The 21,615-nt window shown below is 39.1% G+C and overlaps 1 protein-coding gene across 2 annotated transcripts in view; it reads left to right on the top strand.

The window, feature by feature from the left end:
- Positions 1–683: 683 nt before the first annotated feature.
- spon1b (spondin 1b) overlaps positions 684–21,615 on the top strand; it is a 153,355-nt gene continuing 132,423 nt past the window's right edge. Inside the window, exons 1-2 of one of the 2 annotated variants that reach the window (XM_005174346.5) lie at positions 684–1,377; positions 2,899–3,005. In XM_005174346.5, coding sequence (XP_005174403.1) covers positions 1,149–1,377; positions 2,899–3,005 — 336 coding nt within the window. In that variant the 5' untranslated portion in view covers positions 684–1,148. 2 annotated transcript variants of the gene reach the window in all.

Consider the following 21,615-nt stretch of genomic DNA (forward strand, 5'->3'; position numbering starts at 1 on the left):
TGTGAATTGTGAATGGATATCAAGCAAAGCATGACTCCTGAGTCCTAAATGCTTTCTGTGTCACCGTTGCATTATCAGGAGCCACAAATATTTATTGCCTGTTTATGTTTTTTTGGACTCCTAAAGTGCTGGTAGCCATTGACTTCCATCTTATAAACCACCAGGAGCTTAAAAAATAAGTTCTTATGAAGGGGGGAAAGTCGCACATATGACTTGGACTGAAAATCCATGGAAATGGATTGAAGGTGCGTAAATTACTATTAATCTTTTAGAATTATGAATTTAAGTACCCTATTCCATTCCAGTCACATGGTTCCAGTCCGGTTTTTGTCTCTACGTTTACCAATTTTGTCTAAAATATCAGTGACTATTATATGATTTATACGTTTAACTGTTCGATATTCCAGTAGCACGGTTGTTTACATACAGATATTCGCATCATAAACGCAATCTAATAGGCTATGCTTATATATTGAAAAAACAATTCTCCAAAAGAGCTGTTATATCATAAATAAACCCGGTAATTCCTCACATCAAAATGCCTCCTATCAAAACATTCGCTTGTACAAACACACACACACACACACACACACACACACACACACACACACACACACACACACACACACACACACACATCAGACGGAGGAGTTCCCAAAAAAATCATCGTCCATGTCTCCTTCAGTGCGCAGCCCCGTGTTTCTGTCCTCCTGCTGCTGCAGCTCGCGGCTGTTCAAACATTCGAGATCTCTCTTCTTCTCTCTCTCTCTCTCTTTCTAAACACAGCGTCTTACCAAGAATGTCAGCCGTCTAGGTCTATGGTTTGTTTAAAGTCTGAATCTGTTCTCTTTAAGTCTGAGCTCGGTTATCAAGGAGACCATATAGGTATTTCTCAGTGTGAGTAAAGTCAACATCTGAGTCTTGTGTGTCCGCGCGCTCGCCTTCAGTCAATCTCGCGCTCCGCGGGCACGGGACTATCAGCGGTCCGCAATCTTCTCCTCAGCGGGAATGGATATTGGGTCTTTCCTCTCCTTTTACCCTTGAATGGACCAAGAATTAGAGAGGTCTACTCGATTTATGCTTCTGTTTGTTTTGAGCTCCTTTTCAAGTTCGTTTTCTTGCTGGCGTTCGACTCCAAACTTGTGGGAATGATGGACAAGGACGGGCTGGTTGTGCTGCTAGTTTTCTTAAACGTGTTTTTGATTCACTCGGATGCGTTCAAAAGAGATACCGCGGAGAGACATTCGAGATCTGAGGGGGGTTTCTGTCGGATATTGCGGACGCAGGCGCGGAGCGCTCGGCGAGACGGACAGAACGAGTTTCGCCTCAAAGTTGAAGGAGAGCCAGAAACTTACCAACCCGGGAGCACCTACAGAGGTTAGAGGGCACTGAATAGTGCTTCATAGAATATTTATGATACTGTGAATGCAGCTTAGTGCACAAACAGCTTGTGTGGAGTTTGTAAACATTAGTGCGTAAAGCGTCATCTTTACTGTTCAAAGGTTGACTCTGACACTAAAAAAACGTTTTGTATGGTGACCAAGTATGACATATATTATGAAAAAATGCGTTTAGGAGTACCTTAGTATTTCTTGTTATTCGTTTAAGATTTAAAACTAATTTTCAGATTTGTCTGCTGCAACTAGGTACGTTATACATAACATGACCATGTGAATTAGTGTAAACAGATGTAATCTACTGTACATATGTGTATACTGTCATGTTAACAGAAAAGTTGGATATTTTCTTTAATATTACAGCTATGAGTTTAAAACTCACTGTCAATTTGTTTATGACATTTTCTTTTAAAATATGAAGTTAATATCCTTAAAATTAAGGATCCTTAAATTCTTTAAAATAGCAACCTTCAATAAAATCGAGAAAAAAATACATTAAGTGTATTAGTTTTGCCTTGTTTTATTTGTATAGTAGCAAAAGGTCTTCAAGCTTAATGTCTTGTTTATTTATGTTATTATTTTCCTTTTTCATTCATTCATTCAAAGATTAAATATATGAAACACAACAATCAGTTAAAGGGAGAGTTCAACCAAAAACGAGAATGTACCAACATTACTCTTCCTCAAGTGGTTCCAAACCTTTACACAATTCTTTTTTTTCTGTTGAACACAAAGGAAGATATTTTGAAGAAAGCTGAATACCTGTAACCCTTGACAACCAAAGTAGGAAACACAAATACTATATGGAAGTCAAAAATGTTTACAGGTTATAACATGTTTTCAAAATATCTTACATGAAATAACAGGAAAAAACTCATAACGGTTTGAAAGAAGTGAAGAGAATTTACTTTTTTTTTTTTTTTTTTTTGGGGTGAACTATCTGTAAACTCAGATACGCTCGGCAATTTAACATCCACTGTAATATAGTTTTCAGTCAGATATACATTGACTACTTTCAAAGTGTCTTAAAAATGCTTTGTTTCTTTTACACAAAGCTTTTACTATTACTACATAAGTGCAGTGGTTATTAATAAGATTAAAAATAACTCCTTTAAACCTACCTAACCTTTATATAGATTTATTTTACAATAAAACTTGTGGAATAGTTTAATGATTAAACACTCATTTACTGTTCCTCTCGAGATGAGTTTTACATTAGTTTCAGTACCAAAACACTCCATAACTTGCCATTTGGTTCCATGTAAGTGGCCTTCATTAGACAGCAGATGCCTTTTTATGGGTTTTATGCCCAGCGTGTTTGTACATGCATATGTATTCACTGCTCAATGGGAAAAGCACTCGCACAACCCACACGCTTACACGCAAACATACGTGCCAAATGCGAGAGCAGTTTGCGACTTGCCCTGGCACACTGTTTAGATCTGACCTACTGTTAAGCCCATTTCTGGTACCTCTGACCTATATTTTCTTCTCTCTCCAGTGAGTTTGTATGCCTCCAGCCCATCATACTTTCGTGGTTTTACCCTCATTGCTCTGAAGGAAGGAAGGGAGGGCGTGAGTCCTGACGATTATGCTGGCACTTTCAAGGTGAGGGATTGCATTGACCCTGTATAACTTGCCTTGAACTGTGGCAGTCAAAGATGACAGTCTAATTGCAGTCTCCCTGTGAAATGATTTGCAGTTTATCTGCACGTCTGTATTTAGACTGGGTTTATTTTTAGGAAGATAATGACCATTTTAACCTTTTTGTGCATGAGTTATTGAACAAACGTTTTAGATAAAAAAAAACATATTTCCACCAAAGATTAGGTATTATGACATTAAATCAATGTATTATTAGTTTTAGTTTTGGGGTTTATGTTGGGTGAGAGACCTACATGTAGGGTTTTAAAACTGCCAAAGTTTTTTTGTTATAACTTTGGGTTTATGCAAGTTTTTTATTTTTTATTTTGTTTTTTATGTTTTTTTACAGCTATTTTATTTTGTTTTTTATCATTGTCATAAATGATCATGAAGAGATTACAAATTGTGATATTTCAAGATGTGGAAAGGAAAGTAAAATCTGGATTTTCTTTTTTCCATGGTTTGGAAAAGTCAAGGTTTTAAAACTGCCAAAGTTTTCTGTTTTATCCTTCCTAAGGTTTATGTAAATTTTTTTTTACATGTTTTTCACAACAATTTTATTTTATTTTCAATGGGGGAAACAAGTTGTTGTTTTTTACCCAGATATTTAAAAAAATAACTTATTTTGGAGCAGAAATCACAATACCTTGATATCGTGAAACTAATATTTTCATCCAAGGTTATCATATTAGTCTAAAACTATATTAATCTTATACTGGCCCATGCCTAAGTACAGTACATCTATACTTTTATTTACTTTTTTAAAATAATATTTGTAATTTTATAATTTATATTTAGTTTTTATTTATATTTAACTAAATATGTAAATATATAATGACTATATTTTTCCATGATTTACTGAAGACGTCTGCTACGTGCCATGACATATTTTGATCATAACTCTTGATGATTAACCACCCAGGAATACTAATTAATTTGTATTTAAACTATTCACATAATTAGTTTTACCCATTTGTCAGCAAGAGTTTTTTAATGTATAAAATGTACTAAAATTCACATATTCTTTTCAATTTTCTTAAATAATTAAAGTTTATAATATGTGTGTTGTTGATTTTTTTGTATAAATATGTCTGTCAGGCTTATTTTTAGTTTTGACCCATATTTTGGCATTTTATTTTAGCAAAAGTAAAAAACACATCTCTATAAAACACTTTACTTGAATTTAATCTGCATTCTATCTATGTAAGATAACTGTTGTAGGTTAAATTTAATGATAAAATGAATAAACACCTTCACTGCATTAATTAATAAAGCAAACAAAACACACATTAAGTTAAAAAAAAATTATATATATATATATATATATATATATATATATATATATATATATATATATATATATATATATATATATATATATATATATTGAGGTTAACAGTGTGTTAGGACTTTTTAAAGTTTTTGCTGGGTTGCACAACTGTATTTAGATGTAAATTGTTGTAGAACACAATATTCTTTATCACTTTTGTACATAAATTCTACATTAAAAAGTTGATTTCATTAACATTATCATGAGTAGATGTTAGAGATGGATGTATCGATTTACCTTGATTCAGTTGAAAATCAATTCTAATATGTGACCAATACAAATGTTGAATGAGTTGCGATGCATGTTTTGAACAGAGGAGGCGCAAACTCGCTTTACTTGCACATCGGCGGTAAGCAAGTGCGCCAAACAACTACAAATTGTGTGCAAATACACCAAAAAGACTTTTAGTTACACTAGCAGAACAACAAATATGATTCAGCACAGTAAAAAACTACTGTCACGGATGTCTATAAGCAAAAAGCTGTTAATAGGCCAAACCATGCTAACCGGAGGATTGACAGCTCCACTTGCTCTGATAAGTGCTATGAAGATCACACGATGCCTCAGTGTTTTAATAGCAAAAGCGTGAAGATGTTTTTTATGACTGAAAGAGAAAGCAGTGCTGTTAAAGATTCAGGTATTAGCTCCTTTTTACCATCTCTTTAAATGTAGTTTATGCATATTTAAATAATTTGCTTATTCAGTATTTTATGTCAGTGGCCAGTCCCCTGGAGCAGAGGGCCTATTGACCACCTCTGTACACACTGCTTTCTGGTTTGGGAAAGGCTTTCCTCTCCACACCAGCCATCTCAGTCACCAGTGAAAGAGTTTTTTCATCAACAAGGGACATTGATAATGTGCAAAGATCTCAGCTTATGCCAAAAAAAAAGATATTCTGATATTTCTTTAAAAAAAAAGTAAAATCCCTGCTCAGTCACATTTTTAGTTTGAATTAGGGAGCCTTTTTAATTTGTATTGTTCATTTTTGTTTTGGAATATGTTTTAAATTTGTTAGGTAGCTGCACAGTCAGAGTTTTAGTTTGTTTATACCAAAGAGTCTTCTTTAGTTTGTATTATTCACTTTTTTTATTTGGATTTTGTTGTAAAATTCCAATTTAGTTATTGCAGAATTTTTTTTATTTTGTTTAAAAAGTGCAGCATTTAAGAAAAAATGAAAGGGCTCTTGTTCACCTTAAATTTGTCTTAAATAATTTTCGTTAGATTAGTATTGTAAATCCTAACGAATTGTGAGTCATTTGAATCGTTACATCCCCAGTAGATGTCAGAAATAACTGTATTAAGTTTTTTTAAATTACAATTTTTATGTTACTGTTTAAAGTGCACCAAGTGATTTTTTCAATATTATTATTATTATTATTATTATTATTATTATTATTACAGTTTTTTTATTTCAAACACCAGATAACTTAACAGGACCTTGCCCCTTTCTTATATCTGGACACTGAAGTCAAAAAATGCGTAGGGCAACTTTAAATGGACATTTAATCCAAAAATCAGAAATTCTGCATCATTCACATGTTAAAAACATCTTCCATCTGTTAAACACAAAACATTATTTGAAGGTTTGAAACCTTTAGCCATTGATATTGAAAGTATTTGTTTTTTGCTTGACTGTTGACGTCAATAGCTACCAGTTTCCAAAATACTTTGCTTTGCGTTTAAATTAATGAAAAAGTTTGGAACAACTCGAGGTTGAGCAAATAATGAGTGAACTTTCATTTCTGGTTGAACAATCCCTTTAATATACATAATTTTGATGCAAAAAACAAATAACCACGTTCTTGTTCTGAAATCAGCTGTTTATAATTTGCATAGTCATGTATCAATGGCTTAATGAGGAACGCTGCCAAATGCAACCACACCTAAAGTGTTTTGAAGCTTTCAGATCTGCCTTTTGCCAGTGAGCAGAGCAGTGTGAAGTTGTCAGACATGCTGCTCTTCATTGGTAACGCACTGGCCGTCTCTGAAAGACAAGACCCCTATCATTTAGTGCTCTCCACATCAAGCCGCAGTGCTTTCCAGACTGAAGCAGGAAGGCTGTTAGCGCAGCTTCTCTCCCCGCAGATCTCATTAGCTGTGGCTGCCGATCGCCACTCCTTACCGCTGTGTTTTTCAGCGCTCAGATTGCCTGGCGGATGTTAACAGGCGTCCTCTGCTGAGGTCTTTAACTGGGGATTTTTTTGTCTTGACAGGCTAAATTGAACGGATGAAAAAAACTCAACAACAACAATACAGGAGGCAACTATAAAAAGATGAGCCAAAATGATAAAATGTGGTTTTGTCGTACATATTCATGAAGAGATTACAAATGATAATATTTTGAGATGTGGAAAGGAAATTAAAATCTGGATTTTCTTTTTTAGCATCATACTTTTTTTTATAATATTGTTGAAATAAATGAAGCATTTATTAGTTAAGAATAGAAAGCTTTTTAGGGTTACACAGTTTGACCTTGTGAAAAACATAAACAAACAGAGGGGCTAATAATTCAGGGGGCTCTTAATTCTGACTTCAACTGTGTGTGTGTGTATGTGTGTATGTGTGTGTGTATTAGGCTTGGGCGGTATCCAAATTTTGATACCGTCAAACCTCCTTCCTATTTTACCTCGGTATCCGGTATTACCATGCATAATAAAAAAAATTTTGACGTAAGACTCAAAAAGCATCACCAAATTTTTGGCTTGTGCCTAAACCAATCAGAAACTGAATACCGTATATCACCTGTTTGTCTTGTTCGTATCAGAGATCTGCATGGGATGCTCTCTCATTCACGCACGTACGCACACACAGAGAGAGAGAGAGAGAGAGCACCACGTTCTCTCTCTCATTCACTCACACACACACACACATACACATACACATACACACTCACACACAGGGTGACGCACAGCACCACGCGCTCTCTCATTCACACACAGCCCAGCAGCAGGAACCTCAGACCTCTCGTATTTACCACGTCTCCCTTCTCGTTCGGTTGAAACCGGAAATACTGCCAAACTGCAGATCACTTAGGTGCCGCGACTCTCCATCTTAAGCCTGGTTTATACTCGACGTGTCCGCTTGTTTGCTTGGGTGTGTGTGGCAAATGTGATGTCATTGTGGAGTTTGCTGATGTTCGCTTTGGGTCAGTGCGACATGATTTCGGCCGGCGTTGCGCAGGGCATTTCTTGAGCCTCGAGCGAACAGTTCACACAGCACCGCAACTGATTTGAGTTAAATTTGAAACACTTTGAAGAGATTTTGTCTGAAAAAGTAAGACTGTACACGTGTCGTTATGATCTGTGATCATAGGGATAGCCAGATAATCAATAATTCTTGCCTATAAATTGCAACAGCCGTGGGAAAGTAGAATGTTTTTGTTAAAAGCTTTGGAAAAAGCTGAAGGATAAGTTTGTTAAAACCAAAAGAGGTCATGGCAAAAGTGGAGACCCAGGTACACAATTACAGAATAAGTTTTTCCACCAGTCATAGGTTTATGAAAGATTTATATATTGCAATTTTGAATTTAAAACAATTTAATTACAAAACTATAATGAAGTCACTGTTTTTTCAGGCTTTATTGGTGATAATGGACAGGAATGTTGGACCAACATTTGGCTTTTTAGCATAAGTATAGGACAGAAATTAGCCAGACAGTACTGTGTGAATTTATTTATTTATTTATTTATTTATTTATTTATTTATTTATTTATTTATTTATTTATTATTATTTTTTTTGTTTATTTATTGTATCAAGCTTTACATACAAACAAAATGGTAGGTTTCATACTCACAATATTACATACTGTCTTCTCAAGGTTAAGTAATAAAATAGGCATCTCAAGAATAAAAAAAGAACAGTTTTTAAATAAATTGCAATAAACTAAAACAATCTGGGTCGCAGATTCGAGCCTCGCCTGGGTGCGTTTACATGTTCTCCCTGCATTCGCGTGGATTTCCTCCGAGTGCTCCGGTTTCCCCCACAGTCCAAAGACATGCTTTACAGGTGAATTCGGTCGGTTAAATTGTCCGTAGTGTATGAGTGTGTGTGTGAATGTTTCCCAGAGATGGGTTGCGGCTGGAAGGGCATCATAAAAACTTGCTGAATAAGTTGGCGGTTCATTCCGCTGTGGCGACCCTGAATTAATAAAGGGACAAAGCCGACAAGAAAATGAATGAAGGAATGAATGAATATATATATATATATATATATATATATATATATATATATATATATATATATATATATATATATATATATATATATATGAACGTTAGATAAATGAAATGTTTAATTAAACTCTAATAAACTATAAAAATAAAAAACTCTATAATGTTTAATAAATCAACTCTGTACAGAAATTATCTTAAAATTTTGTTTGAATTAGACCCTTTAAGATTGACTTTTAAATTAATGACATTATTTAATTAATAACAATTTTACTTGAATTTTTATTTAGAAATGTAAAAGTCTCATGAGTGTGTTTTAACAACGAATACATCAGGACCCCCCAAAAACTGAGCATCATCTCATAGCTCTTTATTAGTTTTATATTACTTGCTTGTGCAATACATTGTATGAAATGATGTCTGAGAGAAATATGAATGTGTCCTCTGCAGTCTAATGGCACAATTTATAATACAAGAATCTATTTTTACAAGCCCAAGTTTAGCAGGGAGCTTGACCCATTTATTAGCTTGCTCTTGTATAATGTAATTTTTTCCCATTGAAAATTATTGCAAACGCATTTCTCTGGGAGCAGCTTTAAATCTATGAGAAGTTCGGTTATTTTCAACGATCTGCAGAATGAAATCTTTTCTGGTTGCATTCAGGTTGTTAAATGGGACATATGGAAATCTTACTTTTTTCTGTGTTTAAGTGCTATAATTGGGTCCCTTGTGCATCTATTGTAACAGCCCAGAAAACAACCCTTTCTCTGCAAGCATGCACAAATTTCACTCTCCGAAGAAGGTTAGGAAGCACATTTTGTTATATATTATGGTTCTTAACCTGCACGTTTCCACCCATTGTGCCACTGCAGCAGTTCAATTGTTCTGTTCAATTGACTGCGTGTCACAGCATCACAAATGACAAAAAATAATACAAAACTAATTAAAGCAATCTCTTATGTTTGGAGCAAGAGCGATTCTCTTCTGTTAAACTGAATAGTCGCATCATCGTTGACATCAGCGTGGTCCGGCTCAGATGAAATGTGAGTGCAGGGAGGGGAGAAAGGCGGGCTACAGCACGGTTCAAGGCAACTGTATATAGTGTGAGTATGTCCTTAAGGTAAACAATTAATTTGTTTGTTTTGGTAATCAGAATCTAAAAATTTGCATCCTCTTTGGGAGGACAGTCTTTCTTTCATGACATCAGTTTGATGGATTGGGTAAGATATGCTTAGCCACGCCCCTCCAACTGTAATTCTGGGTTCAAACCAAATGCAGAGCACCTTGTAAATCGCTCTTGTTTACTTGTGGGATGTTTTTCTCCTCAAGATATGATAGTGGCAAATTGCATGTTATCGCAAAAATTGTATCACACATCTTGTGTCATTATTGCCACCTGGTGGAAATTAGCATATATTCTCGCTTTTTCATTTACCTTTTTTATGTAATCTACTCACTTTAAAGGTGCAGAAGGAGATCTGCCTAGATGCTTACCGTTTAGCATAATATCTTTCAAATACAATCCCTCCCCTGTCTACTAAAGCCAAGCCTCCTGAAATCGCGAACGCGTACATCAAAGATGACAGAGACTCACTAGATCATGTCAATCGCCAGTTAGAAAACTTTATAGTACTTTATTATTCTACAAGTCTGAATGAAAAACTATATTATAGTATAGTATATACGACTACTAAAGTGACTACACTATGCTTACTGATTTCCCGGGGAGCTGCAGGATTTACACTTGATACTAAGCCATACTTACATGCTATTTCAGACCGAATATTCAAAAGTAGCATGATAAGCAATATAGGGAGCGCATCACAGGTTGTCATTGTTTAAAACTGAACCAATGTGAATATAAAACCAACTTCAGCAGGCTAGGTGGATTAGTGCTATTTACTGATGTTTTGTTTTTAAACTAAATAAAAATCTACATTATCGATGCTGTAAAAGGTCTCTTATGAAACTGAAAATAGCCACATCAGTTGTAGCGCTGTTGCTCGTTTCCATGTGACTGCAGCCCAGGTGAACGCACTTATTAGAATTATGAAATAAAGGGGTTTAAAGGGGCTAATAATTTTGACCTTAAAATGGTTAAAAAAACCAAAAAAAAAAAAAAACCAAATAAGACTTTCTCCAGAAGAAAAAAATATTATCAGACATACTGTGAAAATGTCCTTGCTCTGTTAAACATTGTTTATACATTGTAAAACACGTTACAAAAATATACTGTCACGGGGAGAAGAATCACACAACAAGTGAGAGCTCATATAAGTGCCCCGGAGGGTGGTTTATTTACAAAAGGTTCTTCCAGTGGTGAATTTAGGTTGGTGGCTTGTGTGCTCTTTGTGCTCCTTTCCCAGTGTGACAGTGGATTATTGAAGTGCCTCTGTGGTTCCGGCAGGTTCTCAGCTGCTGTCTGGGAAAATAGAGAGAGAGCGAGTTAGTGCTTGTTCTCCTGGAGAGACTTCTCCCCGTTCTGCTGTGTTGCTGCAGTTTAAATGCAAGCCGGCTGATGGGCTGCAGCTGGGGCCGATCAGTCTGAGTTGAGGGCTTGCAGGTGTTTCTCCTTAGTTTCCTGGGCGACGCTGATGATCCTTTGGGACGCTCGTCACATTCCCCCCCCCTAAGCGTCGTCCTGGTCCGAGGGGTGATGTGAGCCAGTAGGGGTAATTTAGGGGTTGGGAGGGGAATGACCCCTGACAGACCTGCAAAAGCTGCCCAGACCCGAGAGAGGCCATCTGCATTGGCGTTAGCGGCTCCAGCCCGATGACGTACCACAAAATGGAAGTCCTGGAGAGCGAGGAACCACCGAGTCACCCTGGCGTTAGTATCTTTGGCCCGGGCCATCCATTGTAGGGGAGCGTGGTCAGTGACAAGGGTAAAGCTGCGGCCCAGGAGGTAATATCGCAGCTCCAGAACTGCCCATTTTATGGCCAGAGCTTCTTTCTCCACTGTTGCGTAGTTCTTCTCGGCTGGGAGCAGCTTCCTGCTAATATACAAGATTGGGTGTTCCTCACCTTCCTGTATCTGGGACAGGACTGCTCCTAGTCCTGTGTCCGAAGCATCAGTTTGCAGCAGGAAGGGGCAGGCGAAGTCCGGGGCCCGAAGAACTGGCTCAGATGTCAGTGCCATTTTTACTTTGTGTAGTGCCTCTTCTGCAGCAGTCGTCCAACAGATCTTCTCAGGCTGCCCCTTCCTGGTCAGGTCTGTAAGGGGGGCGGCTAGAGAGGCAAAGTTAGGTATGAAGCATCGATAATATCCCGCCAACCCCAAAAAGGCTCGTACCTGGGTTTTTGTTTCCGGCTTTGGTGCATTACGAATTGCTTCCACCTTCTTTTCTTGGGGCTGGATTAGCCCTCGTCCCACCCGAAAACCCAGATATTTGGCTTCATGGAGCGCAAGGTGGCATTTGCGGGGGTTGGCGGTGAGTCCAGCCCTTCTGAGTTCCGACAGCACTCTCCGCAGGCGATCTAGATGGTCTTCCCATGTCTCAGAATGAATGACAACATCATCTAGGTATGCGGCAGCGTAGGCTTGGTGAGGGCGAAGGACAATATCCATGAGCCGCTGGAAGGTGGCGGGAGCTCCATGCAGGCCGAAGGGAAGGGTCCGGTATTGCCAGTGGCCACTAGGGGTAGAGAAGGCGGTCTTGGCTTTGGCTTCCTCAGATAGGGGTACTTGCCAATAACCTTTGGTTAGGTCCAGGGTTGAGATGTACCGGGCCCTTCCCAGGCGATCCAGCAGCTCATCCACCCGAGGCATGGGATATCCGTCAAACTCTGAGATCTCATTGAGCCTTCGGAAGTCATTGCAGAAGCGGAGAGTGCCGTCAGACTTTGGTACCATTACGATTGGGCTGGACCATGGACTGCGTGACGGCTCAATCACCCCTAACTTCAGCATTTGTTCTACTTCCTCTTCAATAGCCTGCCGACGAGCTTCAGGGACCCGGTAAGGCCGTTGTCGAATGATGTTGCCAGCTGGAGTGTGGATATCATGCTTGATAATGTTCGTCCAGCCCGGGAGTACTGAGAACACATCAGAGAACTGACTGACCAGGTGATGGAGCTCTCCCTTTTGGATAGCCGAGAGGTGAGGGTTGACATCTACAACCACGGGATCGGAGGTGGCGAGGGCTGCGAGTTGGTCCCTGGTACCCACCCATTTTTTTAGAAGATTGATGTGATACAGTTGGTCAGCTCTTCTTTTTCCAGGTTGCCTCACCCGATATGTGACTGGCCCAATTTTTTCCAGAATGGTGAAGGGGCCTTGCCAGGTGGCAAGAAACTTGCAGGCAGCATTCGGGATCAGGACCATCACTCGATCTCCGGGCTGGAACTCCCGTGGTTGGGCTGCCCGGTCATAGTGGCGCTGTTGGGCTTGTTGGGCTTTGACCAGATGCTCCCGGACTAACGGCATGACCCGGTCGATCTTCTCCCTCATCTGTCTCACATGCTCAACTATGGACCGATGGGCTGCCGGCTGCTGCTCCCAGGCTTCCTTAGCCACATCTAGAAGGCCCCGGGGCTGACGGCCAAAAAGGAGTTCGAAGGGGGTGAAGCCAGTTGAGGACTGGGGCACTTCTCGTATGCCGAAGAGGACATAGGGCAGCATGAGATCCCAGTCACGTTTGTCTTCAGCCACTACTTTCCTTAGCATTTGTTTTAGCGTTTGGTTGAATCGTTCGACCAACCCATCTGTCTGTGGGTGGTACACTGTGGTCCTTAACTGCTTCACCTTCAGTAGTCGGCAGAGGTCAGCCATTAACCGAGACATAAAGGGGGTACCCTGGTCAGTCAATATCTCTGCTGGGATACCGACCCGGCTTGACAGGAGGAAGAGCTCCTGGGCAATGGCTTTAGAAGTGGCTTTCCTGAGGGGGATTGCTTCTGGATACCGGGTGGCATAATCAACGATCACCAGAATATGCTCATGTCCCCGGGCCGACTTTGGCAACGGCCCAACCAGGTCCATCCCGATTCGCTCAAAGGGCACCTCAATGATGGGTAATGGGATCAGCGGGCTAGGGGGAGGCTTTCTGGGCGAGGTCACCTGGCAGGTGGGGCAGGCTTGACAGAATCGTTTTATATCAGCTTCCAGACCCGGCCAGTGGAAGCGATCCCGGATCCGCTGTGTGGTGTTCTCAACTCCAAGGTGACCGGCCATCGGGTGGGAGTGAGCCAGGTCCATCACAGTTTCTGTCTTGGCACGGGGCACCACAAGTAGCTGTTTCACCTCCCCCCTTCGCTGTGCGACGCAGTACAACAGGCCCTTTTGAACTACAAAGTGCGGGAGAGGATGGGGTGATGGTTGAGTGTCTTGGCCCTCAATGACACGCACCTGGGTCCAACAATGTTTCAGCCGGTCATCATCCCGTTGTTCCTTAGCAAAGGAGCCCCCTCCCGTTACCTGCTGGAACACATCATAGAACAGATTAGAAGATTGGGGAGGGGGCTTACCGTCTCTCCCGCTGTCTGTGGCTACCAGTGCAGGCCGCTGATGAGGTCCTCGGCTGGCTCTCCATCTTCGGCGGCTTACTTGAAGGCTGGCAGGCTGCATTGTGGTCGCAAGCAGGCGGTCAAACCCCGGCCAGTCTCTTCCGATAAGGGCTGGGACCGGGAGGTCCTCCACAAGTCCCACCTCAATAGACCAAGCCCCCGGGGCTGCAGAGATTGTCACCCGTCGAGCCGGAACTTGTCGGGTGTCCCCATGGACACAGGTGATGGGAAGGAATGTTTTTGTGTTTCTACGTGGGGGTAGGAGATGAGATTGAACCAGACTTACTGCACTGCCTGAGTCAAGAAGGGCCCGAAGCGGTTTTCCATTGACCTTGATGTCGGCCTCAGGAGCTCCATATGGTGGGTCACTGTGAACAATACAGCCTGCCAACCATCCTCGCCCAGGCTGCGGGGGATCCGCAGATGGCATAGGCTCATCTCGTGGAGAGGGTGCTGCTGGCCTGTTGACTGGTCGTGAGGGACCCTCTGGTGTGCGTCGCTCCTGGACCACCCTCCGGGGGAACGGCACCATCCGCTCCCCTCCATCACGTTGTTGGGTTGCATCCGCCAATTCGATGGCCTCCACCAGGTCCAGTGAGGTTACGGGGTTCCTCATACCGACCGCCCGTCGGTGTGAGCGAGGGAGAGCTCGAAGCACGCGATCCACGATCACACGTTCCGCTACCTGTTCCGCTGTGGGACTGCCTTCCAACAACCAGTGGTGTGCCAATCGTGTGAGTTCTGCTATCTGGGCACGGGCTGGTGCTCGGGGTTTATACTCCCATTCAAAGAAACCCTGGGCTGCACAGATTGAGGACAATCCCAACCGGCTCAGGATTTCTCTCTTTACATCTGAATACCTCTCTGCTGAGGCCGTAGGGAGAGAGAAGTAAGCACGTTGGGCCTCGCCGGTTAACAGGGGGGCCAACACCTGAGCCCAGTCCTCGGGTGGCCATCCTTCACGATGGGCTGTGTTTTCAAACATTTGCAGAAAAGCTTCCACATCATCGTAAGGAGTGAGCTTTGGCAGTATTTTTGTGGCCTGGGCACGGGGGTCTGGTAGCGGAATGCTTTGGGCGGCAGCGGCATGGAAGGCAGCGAGTTCCTGCTCAGTATTGCCCTGGCGTGTGGCAAGGTGCTCCACAATTTGTTGTTGGCGGATGCTAACCTCAGTGAGCCGTTGGAGAATCTCTTCCATACTGGGAGGGGACCGGGGGCCGTTCACCTGAAGATTATAGAGAAAAGCAACCAAAATAAATAAATATAATTCTAAATAAATAACTAAATAAATTGTAGGAGCCACACTAATGAATCACCAAAACTGGAAAAACAAAAAAAAAAAAATTTTATTATTTTTTTTTAATTTTTTTTTTTTATAAATACTCCTAATAATAATTATGGTGTGGGGTAGGAGATCGCTTATCTGTGATTCTTCTCTGTAATTGCCCGCATTCTCCACCAGATGTCACGGGGAGAAGAATCACACAACAAGTGAGAGCTCATATAAGTGCCCCGGAGGGTGGTTTATTTACAAAAGGTTCTTCCAGTGGTGAATTTAGGTTGGTGGCTTGTGTGCTCTTTGTGCTCCTTTCCCAGTGTGACAGTGGATTATTGAAGTGCCTCTGTGGTTCCGGCAGGTTCTCAGCTGCTGTCTGGGAAAATAGAGAGAGAGCGAGTTAGTGCTTGTTCTCCTGGAGAGACTTCTCCCCGTTCTGCTGTGTTGCTGCAGTTTAAATGCAAGCCGGCTGATGGGCTGCAGCTGGGGCCGATCAGTCTGAGTTGAGGGCTTGCAGGTGTTTCTCCTTAGTTTCCTGGGCGACGCTGATGATCCTTTGGGACGCTCGTCACAATACAAAAAGGACAACATAAACATATAATAATAAGCAAACACACCAAAGAGTATTTTGAGCAAAAAAGGAAAGAAAAAAACAGGAAAAAAACTTAAAAATAAAAATAAAAAAACAACAACAAAAAACAAACATTAGTGCAATCTTATATACAGAAAAAAAAAACAAGTCTACAATGTGTTGACCAGAACTAGTATCCAGTAATAAGCTGGGAGATGGGGGGTGGGGACTCAATCAGAAGGTGCAGGGTCATACTGAAGAGCTTGAACTTGTTTTCGAAGGGGTTCCCACAGTTTAATGAAAATAGTGCTAGGTCGGTGAAGAAAGTACCTAATTTTCTTTAATTTTATAAAATAATGAGCATTTCTTATCCAACAAGTGTGAAAAGGAGTGTAAGGGAGCCCCACTATATTTTTCCTCAATATCTGTTTAAAGCAAAGAAGATTTATTCAACACATTTCTAAACATAATAGTTTTAATTTCTAATACTGTAACTGACTTCTTTTATCTTTGCCATGATGAAAGTACATAATATTTTACTGGATATTTTTAAGATACTGGTATTCAGCTTAAAATCTGATTAAAAGGCTTAACCAGGTCAATTAGGCTAGTTAGGGTTATAAGGCAGATCAGTGGTTTGTTCTGTACACAATCAAAAAATAATTTTGCACATAAGGGCTGATAATATTTACCTTAAAAGGGTTTTTAAAAATTACTTAAAGGGCACCTATGGTAAAAAATCTACTTTTCAAGCTGTTTGGACAGATATGTGGGTTGGTATAGTATATAGACCGTCATACTGGGGTGATATGAACACACCCAGTCCTTTTTTTTCAACTTAACTACAAAAAAAAGGGTCGGCCAATTGGAGCTGTTTTCAAATCGATCGCACCATTACGTAGGTGTGCGATCCCCCCGCCCACCGAATTGATTGACAGCTGCGCGCATTAACATGTTCCGGTAGTCGCGTGTATATGTCAACAAGACCAGACAGACATACGCAAAGCAACCGGGAATAAAAGCTCTGTTCTGTTCGCTAGGATCAGCAATCATCATCAAATGTGATTAAGAGTAAGTTTCACATGTTTAAAGTGTTATAAAACAGAGTATGTGTGTAATTAATTACAGCGTTTTACTTCAGCTTTACTTCATCAGCACAGCCGCGTGTCAGAACAATTATAAAAGAAGATGCTTCAATCCCGGTTTATGGAAGTTAAATCAGGTTTATTTTGTACATTAGCATAACAGATATCCACACAGTGCTTGAGGTTAGCCTTAACTAAGCTAAGCGCGCTCTGTCTGCCTGCCTGCCTGAGTGTGTGTGTTCGTGTGTGTGTGTGTTCGTGTGTGTGTGTGTGTGTGCGCGTGCGCGCGTTAACTTTGTAACGATATTGTGTGTGACTCATTAATACAACTTCACAATACTGATTAGTAAAGGTTAGTTCTTACTGTAGTATCTCACAAACGCTACGTGAGACCTCCTTCCTTTAAGTCTGTCTGTTGTCTGACGCATCTGAGGGAGGAGGCATGTAGAAATAGTGGGCGGGAAAGAATCGTCTTAAAGGCGCAGTACGACAAAACCACCCCCTGCTGGAAATCAGTATAAGACAGCGTCTTGTAAAAGGTATAATGAAAAATCTGATGGGTATTTTGATCTGAAACTTTATATACACATTCTAGAGACGCAAAAGACTTATATTAAATCTGAAAAAAGTGGTAACCTAGGTGCCCTTTAAAATTTAAAATTATTTCTTTCTGAAATAAAACAAAAAAATTTTTTTTCTAGCCAAAATTAAACAAATAAGACTTTTTCCAGAAGAATAAATATTATAGAATCAAAAAAACACAGGAATAATAATTATTACTTCAAGTGTACACATATGTCATCATGACTGAAATAAAACTTTCAATTTGCACAGACTTTAAAGGACATGCACAAAAAAAAGACATGTTTTTGCTCAAACCGAATAGAGGCAAACCTAAATCTGGCATAAATGATCTGTGAGGTATTTTAATGAGAACTTTCACTCATTCCGGGGACACCGCACATTTATTTTGACATCTTACGAAAGGCGATGTAATATTTCCCCTTTAAACCCCTGAAAAGTTTCCGAGCTGTTTTGCTCCCTCTGTATGTTTACCGTGCTTTTCAAAATATTCACATTCATCAGTCATCGTGACAGTTCATATACAAAGCTGTTACACTTCTTATGCTAGTGTGAATTGACAAACAACTCTCAGGCCAAAACCAGCACGGGCGGAATAAACATCGAAAAACATCTTGCCGTTCGTTTTGCTTAATCTCTCAGAGGAACCCACTTGAAGATGCAACATCCTCAATTCCTCCAGGAGACGTTTTTTTTCGCGTGCGAGAGAGAGACAAACTGAAAGAGGCAGAGTTTAAAAGAGCAAACAGAAAGCGTCTTTCGCTGTCCCCCAGGAGCCGGGGCCACACAGCCTCGCCAGGAGCCACAATTAAAACAAACACACTTCTCTCTTCTCTTCTGTTTTCCTACAACTTTTCCCCCAGCTGGTTTCAAGACAGCCACTTACAGACCCAGGAAACAGTGCAAGCGTCTTTATGGCCTCTTTTAAAATAAACACCCAGAGATTTTTCTATTGCATAGTCTTACAGTCCAAGCATATCTTTAGCCTAGTTTCCCTATCAATTCAGACGTTTCCGGTTCACTGTTTTCTTTTTCTTTTTTTCTTTTTTTTTGAACAAGGGTGCGACAAGGTTGCTTGAGATGCCAAAATTGCAGCCTTTATGTTCTTTGCTGAAGTGAAGGACAGAAGGAGAGGATTCTGTGTGCATTTTTGGGGGTTCTGTGTGCGTGTGTGTATGTGAGAGAAAGAGTGGGGAGTGGAAATGGAGAGAACGAGAGGGAGTGAGAAAGAGGGAGGAAGGACTTTATGCACCACGCGCAAGGATTTTACTCTTCGATGGACATTTGGCAGCGATTTTCGTTTTGAAACATGCAAACAAAATTGTACTTTTCCATCCCCACTGGAATTTTCCATCCCCTTGGACAATGGGGTTTTATAAACAGTAGCAGCAATATATGTGTGGAAGGCTTTGTGTGCTGCTATTGTTATTTTTATGTATGTATGTATTTATTTATTTTTACTTGTAGAAAATAAAGTGCACACCCTTTATAATTAATTTGATATATATTTGATAAATATATATTATATTAAATACATATATATAAATATATATGTATATATATATATATATATATATATATATATATATATATATATATATATATATATATATATATATATATATAAAAAACATATAATAAAAATACAATGTGCAAAAGTAGAATAAAGGGATATTGAAGATGGGAAGAAAAATCGTCATTGTTTTATTTTTAATTTAATTTATTTAAACGTAATTTTTTTTTCACTAATTTATTTGGGTTAGTCCCTTTATTTATCGTGAGTCACCACAGTGGAATGAACCGCCAACGTATCCAGCATATGTTTAAGTTGGCGGAATAAATATGTCCAGCATATGTTTTACACAGCGGATGCCCTTCCAGTTGCCACCCAGTTCTGAGAAATCCCCATACACACTCATACACTATGGCCAATTTAGTTTATTCAGTTTATCTGTTGCCCATGTCTTTGGACTGTGGGAGAGACCAGCGATTTCTTTCTGTGAGGCGACAGTGCTAACCACTAAGCCACCGTGTCACCAATTTAATTATATTATTTTATTTTATTTATTTATTTGATTTAATTTTTTTAATTCAATTTAATTTTATTCTTTCTATAAAATCTCATTAAATAAGGCAATAAATATTTATATCGACTAACATTTTATTTTAAGAATACATTCAGCAATAGCATTATTTTTCTATTAATATATATTTATTTATGTTTATTAAGAAATTATAATGTTGATAAGCATTATTTATTTATTTATTTATTTATTAGTTTTATTTTCATCTATTCATTATAAACTGTTAAAGTCAGAATTATTACCCCCCTGAATTATTAGAACCCCTGTTTATTTTTTTCCCCAATTTTTGTTTAACGTAGAGATTTTTTCAACACACTTCTAAACTTCATTCATTCATTCATTTTCTTGTCGGCTTAATCCCTCTATTAATCCGGGGTCGCCACAGCAGAATGAACCGCCAACTTATCCAGCAAGTTTTTACGGAGCGGATGCCCTTCCAGCCGCAAACCATCTCTGGGAAACATACACACACACTCATACACTACGGACAATTTAGCCTACCTTATTCACCTGTACCACATGTCTTTGGACTGTGGGGGAAACCGGAGCACCCTGAGGAAACCCATGCAAACGCAGAACATGCAAACTCCACACAGAAACGCCAACTGAGGCGAGGATCGAACCAGTAACCCAGCGACCTTCTTGCTGTGAGGCGATTGTGCTACCCACTGCGCCACTGCGTCACTCATTTCTAAACTTAATAATTTCTAATAACTGATTTATTTTATCTTTGCCATGAAGACAGTAAATAATATTTGACTAGATATTTTTTAAGACATTTTAAAGTGACATTTAAAGGCTTAACTAGGTTAATTAGGCAGGTTAGGGTAATTAGTCAAGTCATTGCATAATGATGGTTTGTTCTGTTGAATTTCGAAAAAAAAATATTGCTTAAAAGGGCTAATAATATTGACTTTAAAATGGTTTAAAAAAAAATAAGACTTTCTCCTGGAGAAAAAAATATATTATCTGACACACTGTGAAAATTTCCTTGCTCTGTTAAGCATAATTTAGGAAATGCTTAAAAAAAGAAAAAAAAAAATCAAAGAGGGTTTAATATTTCTGATTTTAAACTATTTACTTAAAAGTCTATGGTGAACAGCTAAACTAGTATATTTCTGCACACAAAAACTTTACTTTATTCACTAACACTCAATATCTTATGTAACCATACATTTTTCTCAAATGTTGACATAATGTTGGTCACCAGGGTTGTTTAATGTCACAATATTGCCATAAGATTTAACACTATTTAAATATGATGTATTTTCCTTTAACCCAAACACCAGAAGAAATTATTATGAACAATGGATATTTACATTTTTTAATTTGTTATAGTACACTGAAAAAAAATTATTCAAACATGATTCCTTGGATTTACTCAATTTTTTTACGTTAAGTGGTTGTAAACAATTTATTTGTGTTGAATTTAAACAAACAAATTAAGTTGAAGTTTGTTCAATTTAATTTGTTTGTTTAAATTCAACACAAATAAATTGTTTGCAACAGTTCTGCATGCAACACTTTTTTCAGTGTAGCAGTTGCAGTAATTTATAAAAATATGAATAAATAAAGATGAGTGTTATAATTGTGCATATATTTATATACACTAGAAAATAATAATTTTTGTTGCTTGTTAAATTCTTTAAAAAGAACTAAAACAATACAATTCTTGGATTTTTTTTTGGAAGAACTTAGTTTTTTATGTTCAATGCACTTAATTGCTAATAGTTAACTTTATCGATTTGTGTTAGGACAACATGGATGAATTGTGTGCAATTTTTTAAATTGTACTCTACACTCAAAAAAATTATGTTTACTGTAGTTCAAACTACTTTTATAAAATGAGTTAAAACAAAACAATTCTTGATTTATTTTGTTGGAACCATTAAATTGTTTTATGTTCAATCCACTTCAATTTGTGAAAACAAATAAGTTGACTTAGTTCAGTCATGTTTTCCCAACACAAATC

This window comes from Danio rerio, chromosome 25, assembly GCF_049306965.1.
Source record: "Danio rerio strain Tuebingen ecotype United States chromosome 25, GRCz12tu, whole genome shotgun sequence".
Taxonomy (NCBI): Eukaryota; Metazoa; Chordata; class Actinopteri; order Cypriniformes; family Danionidae; genus Danio; species Danio rerio.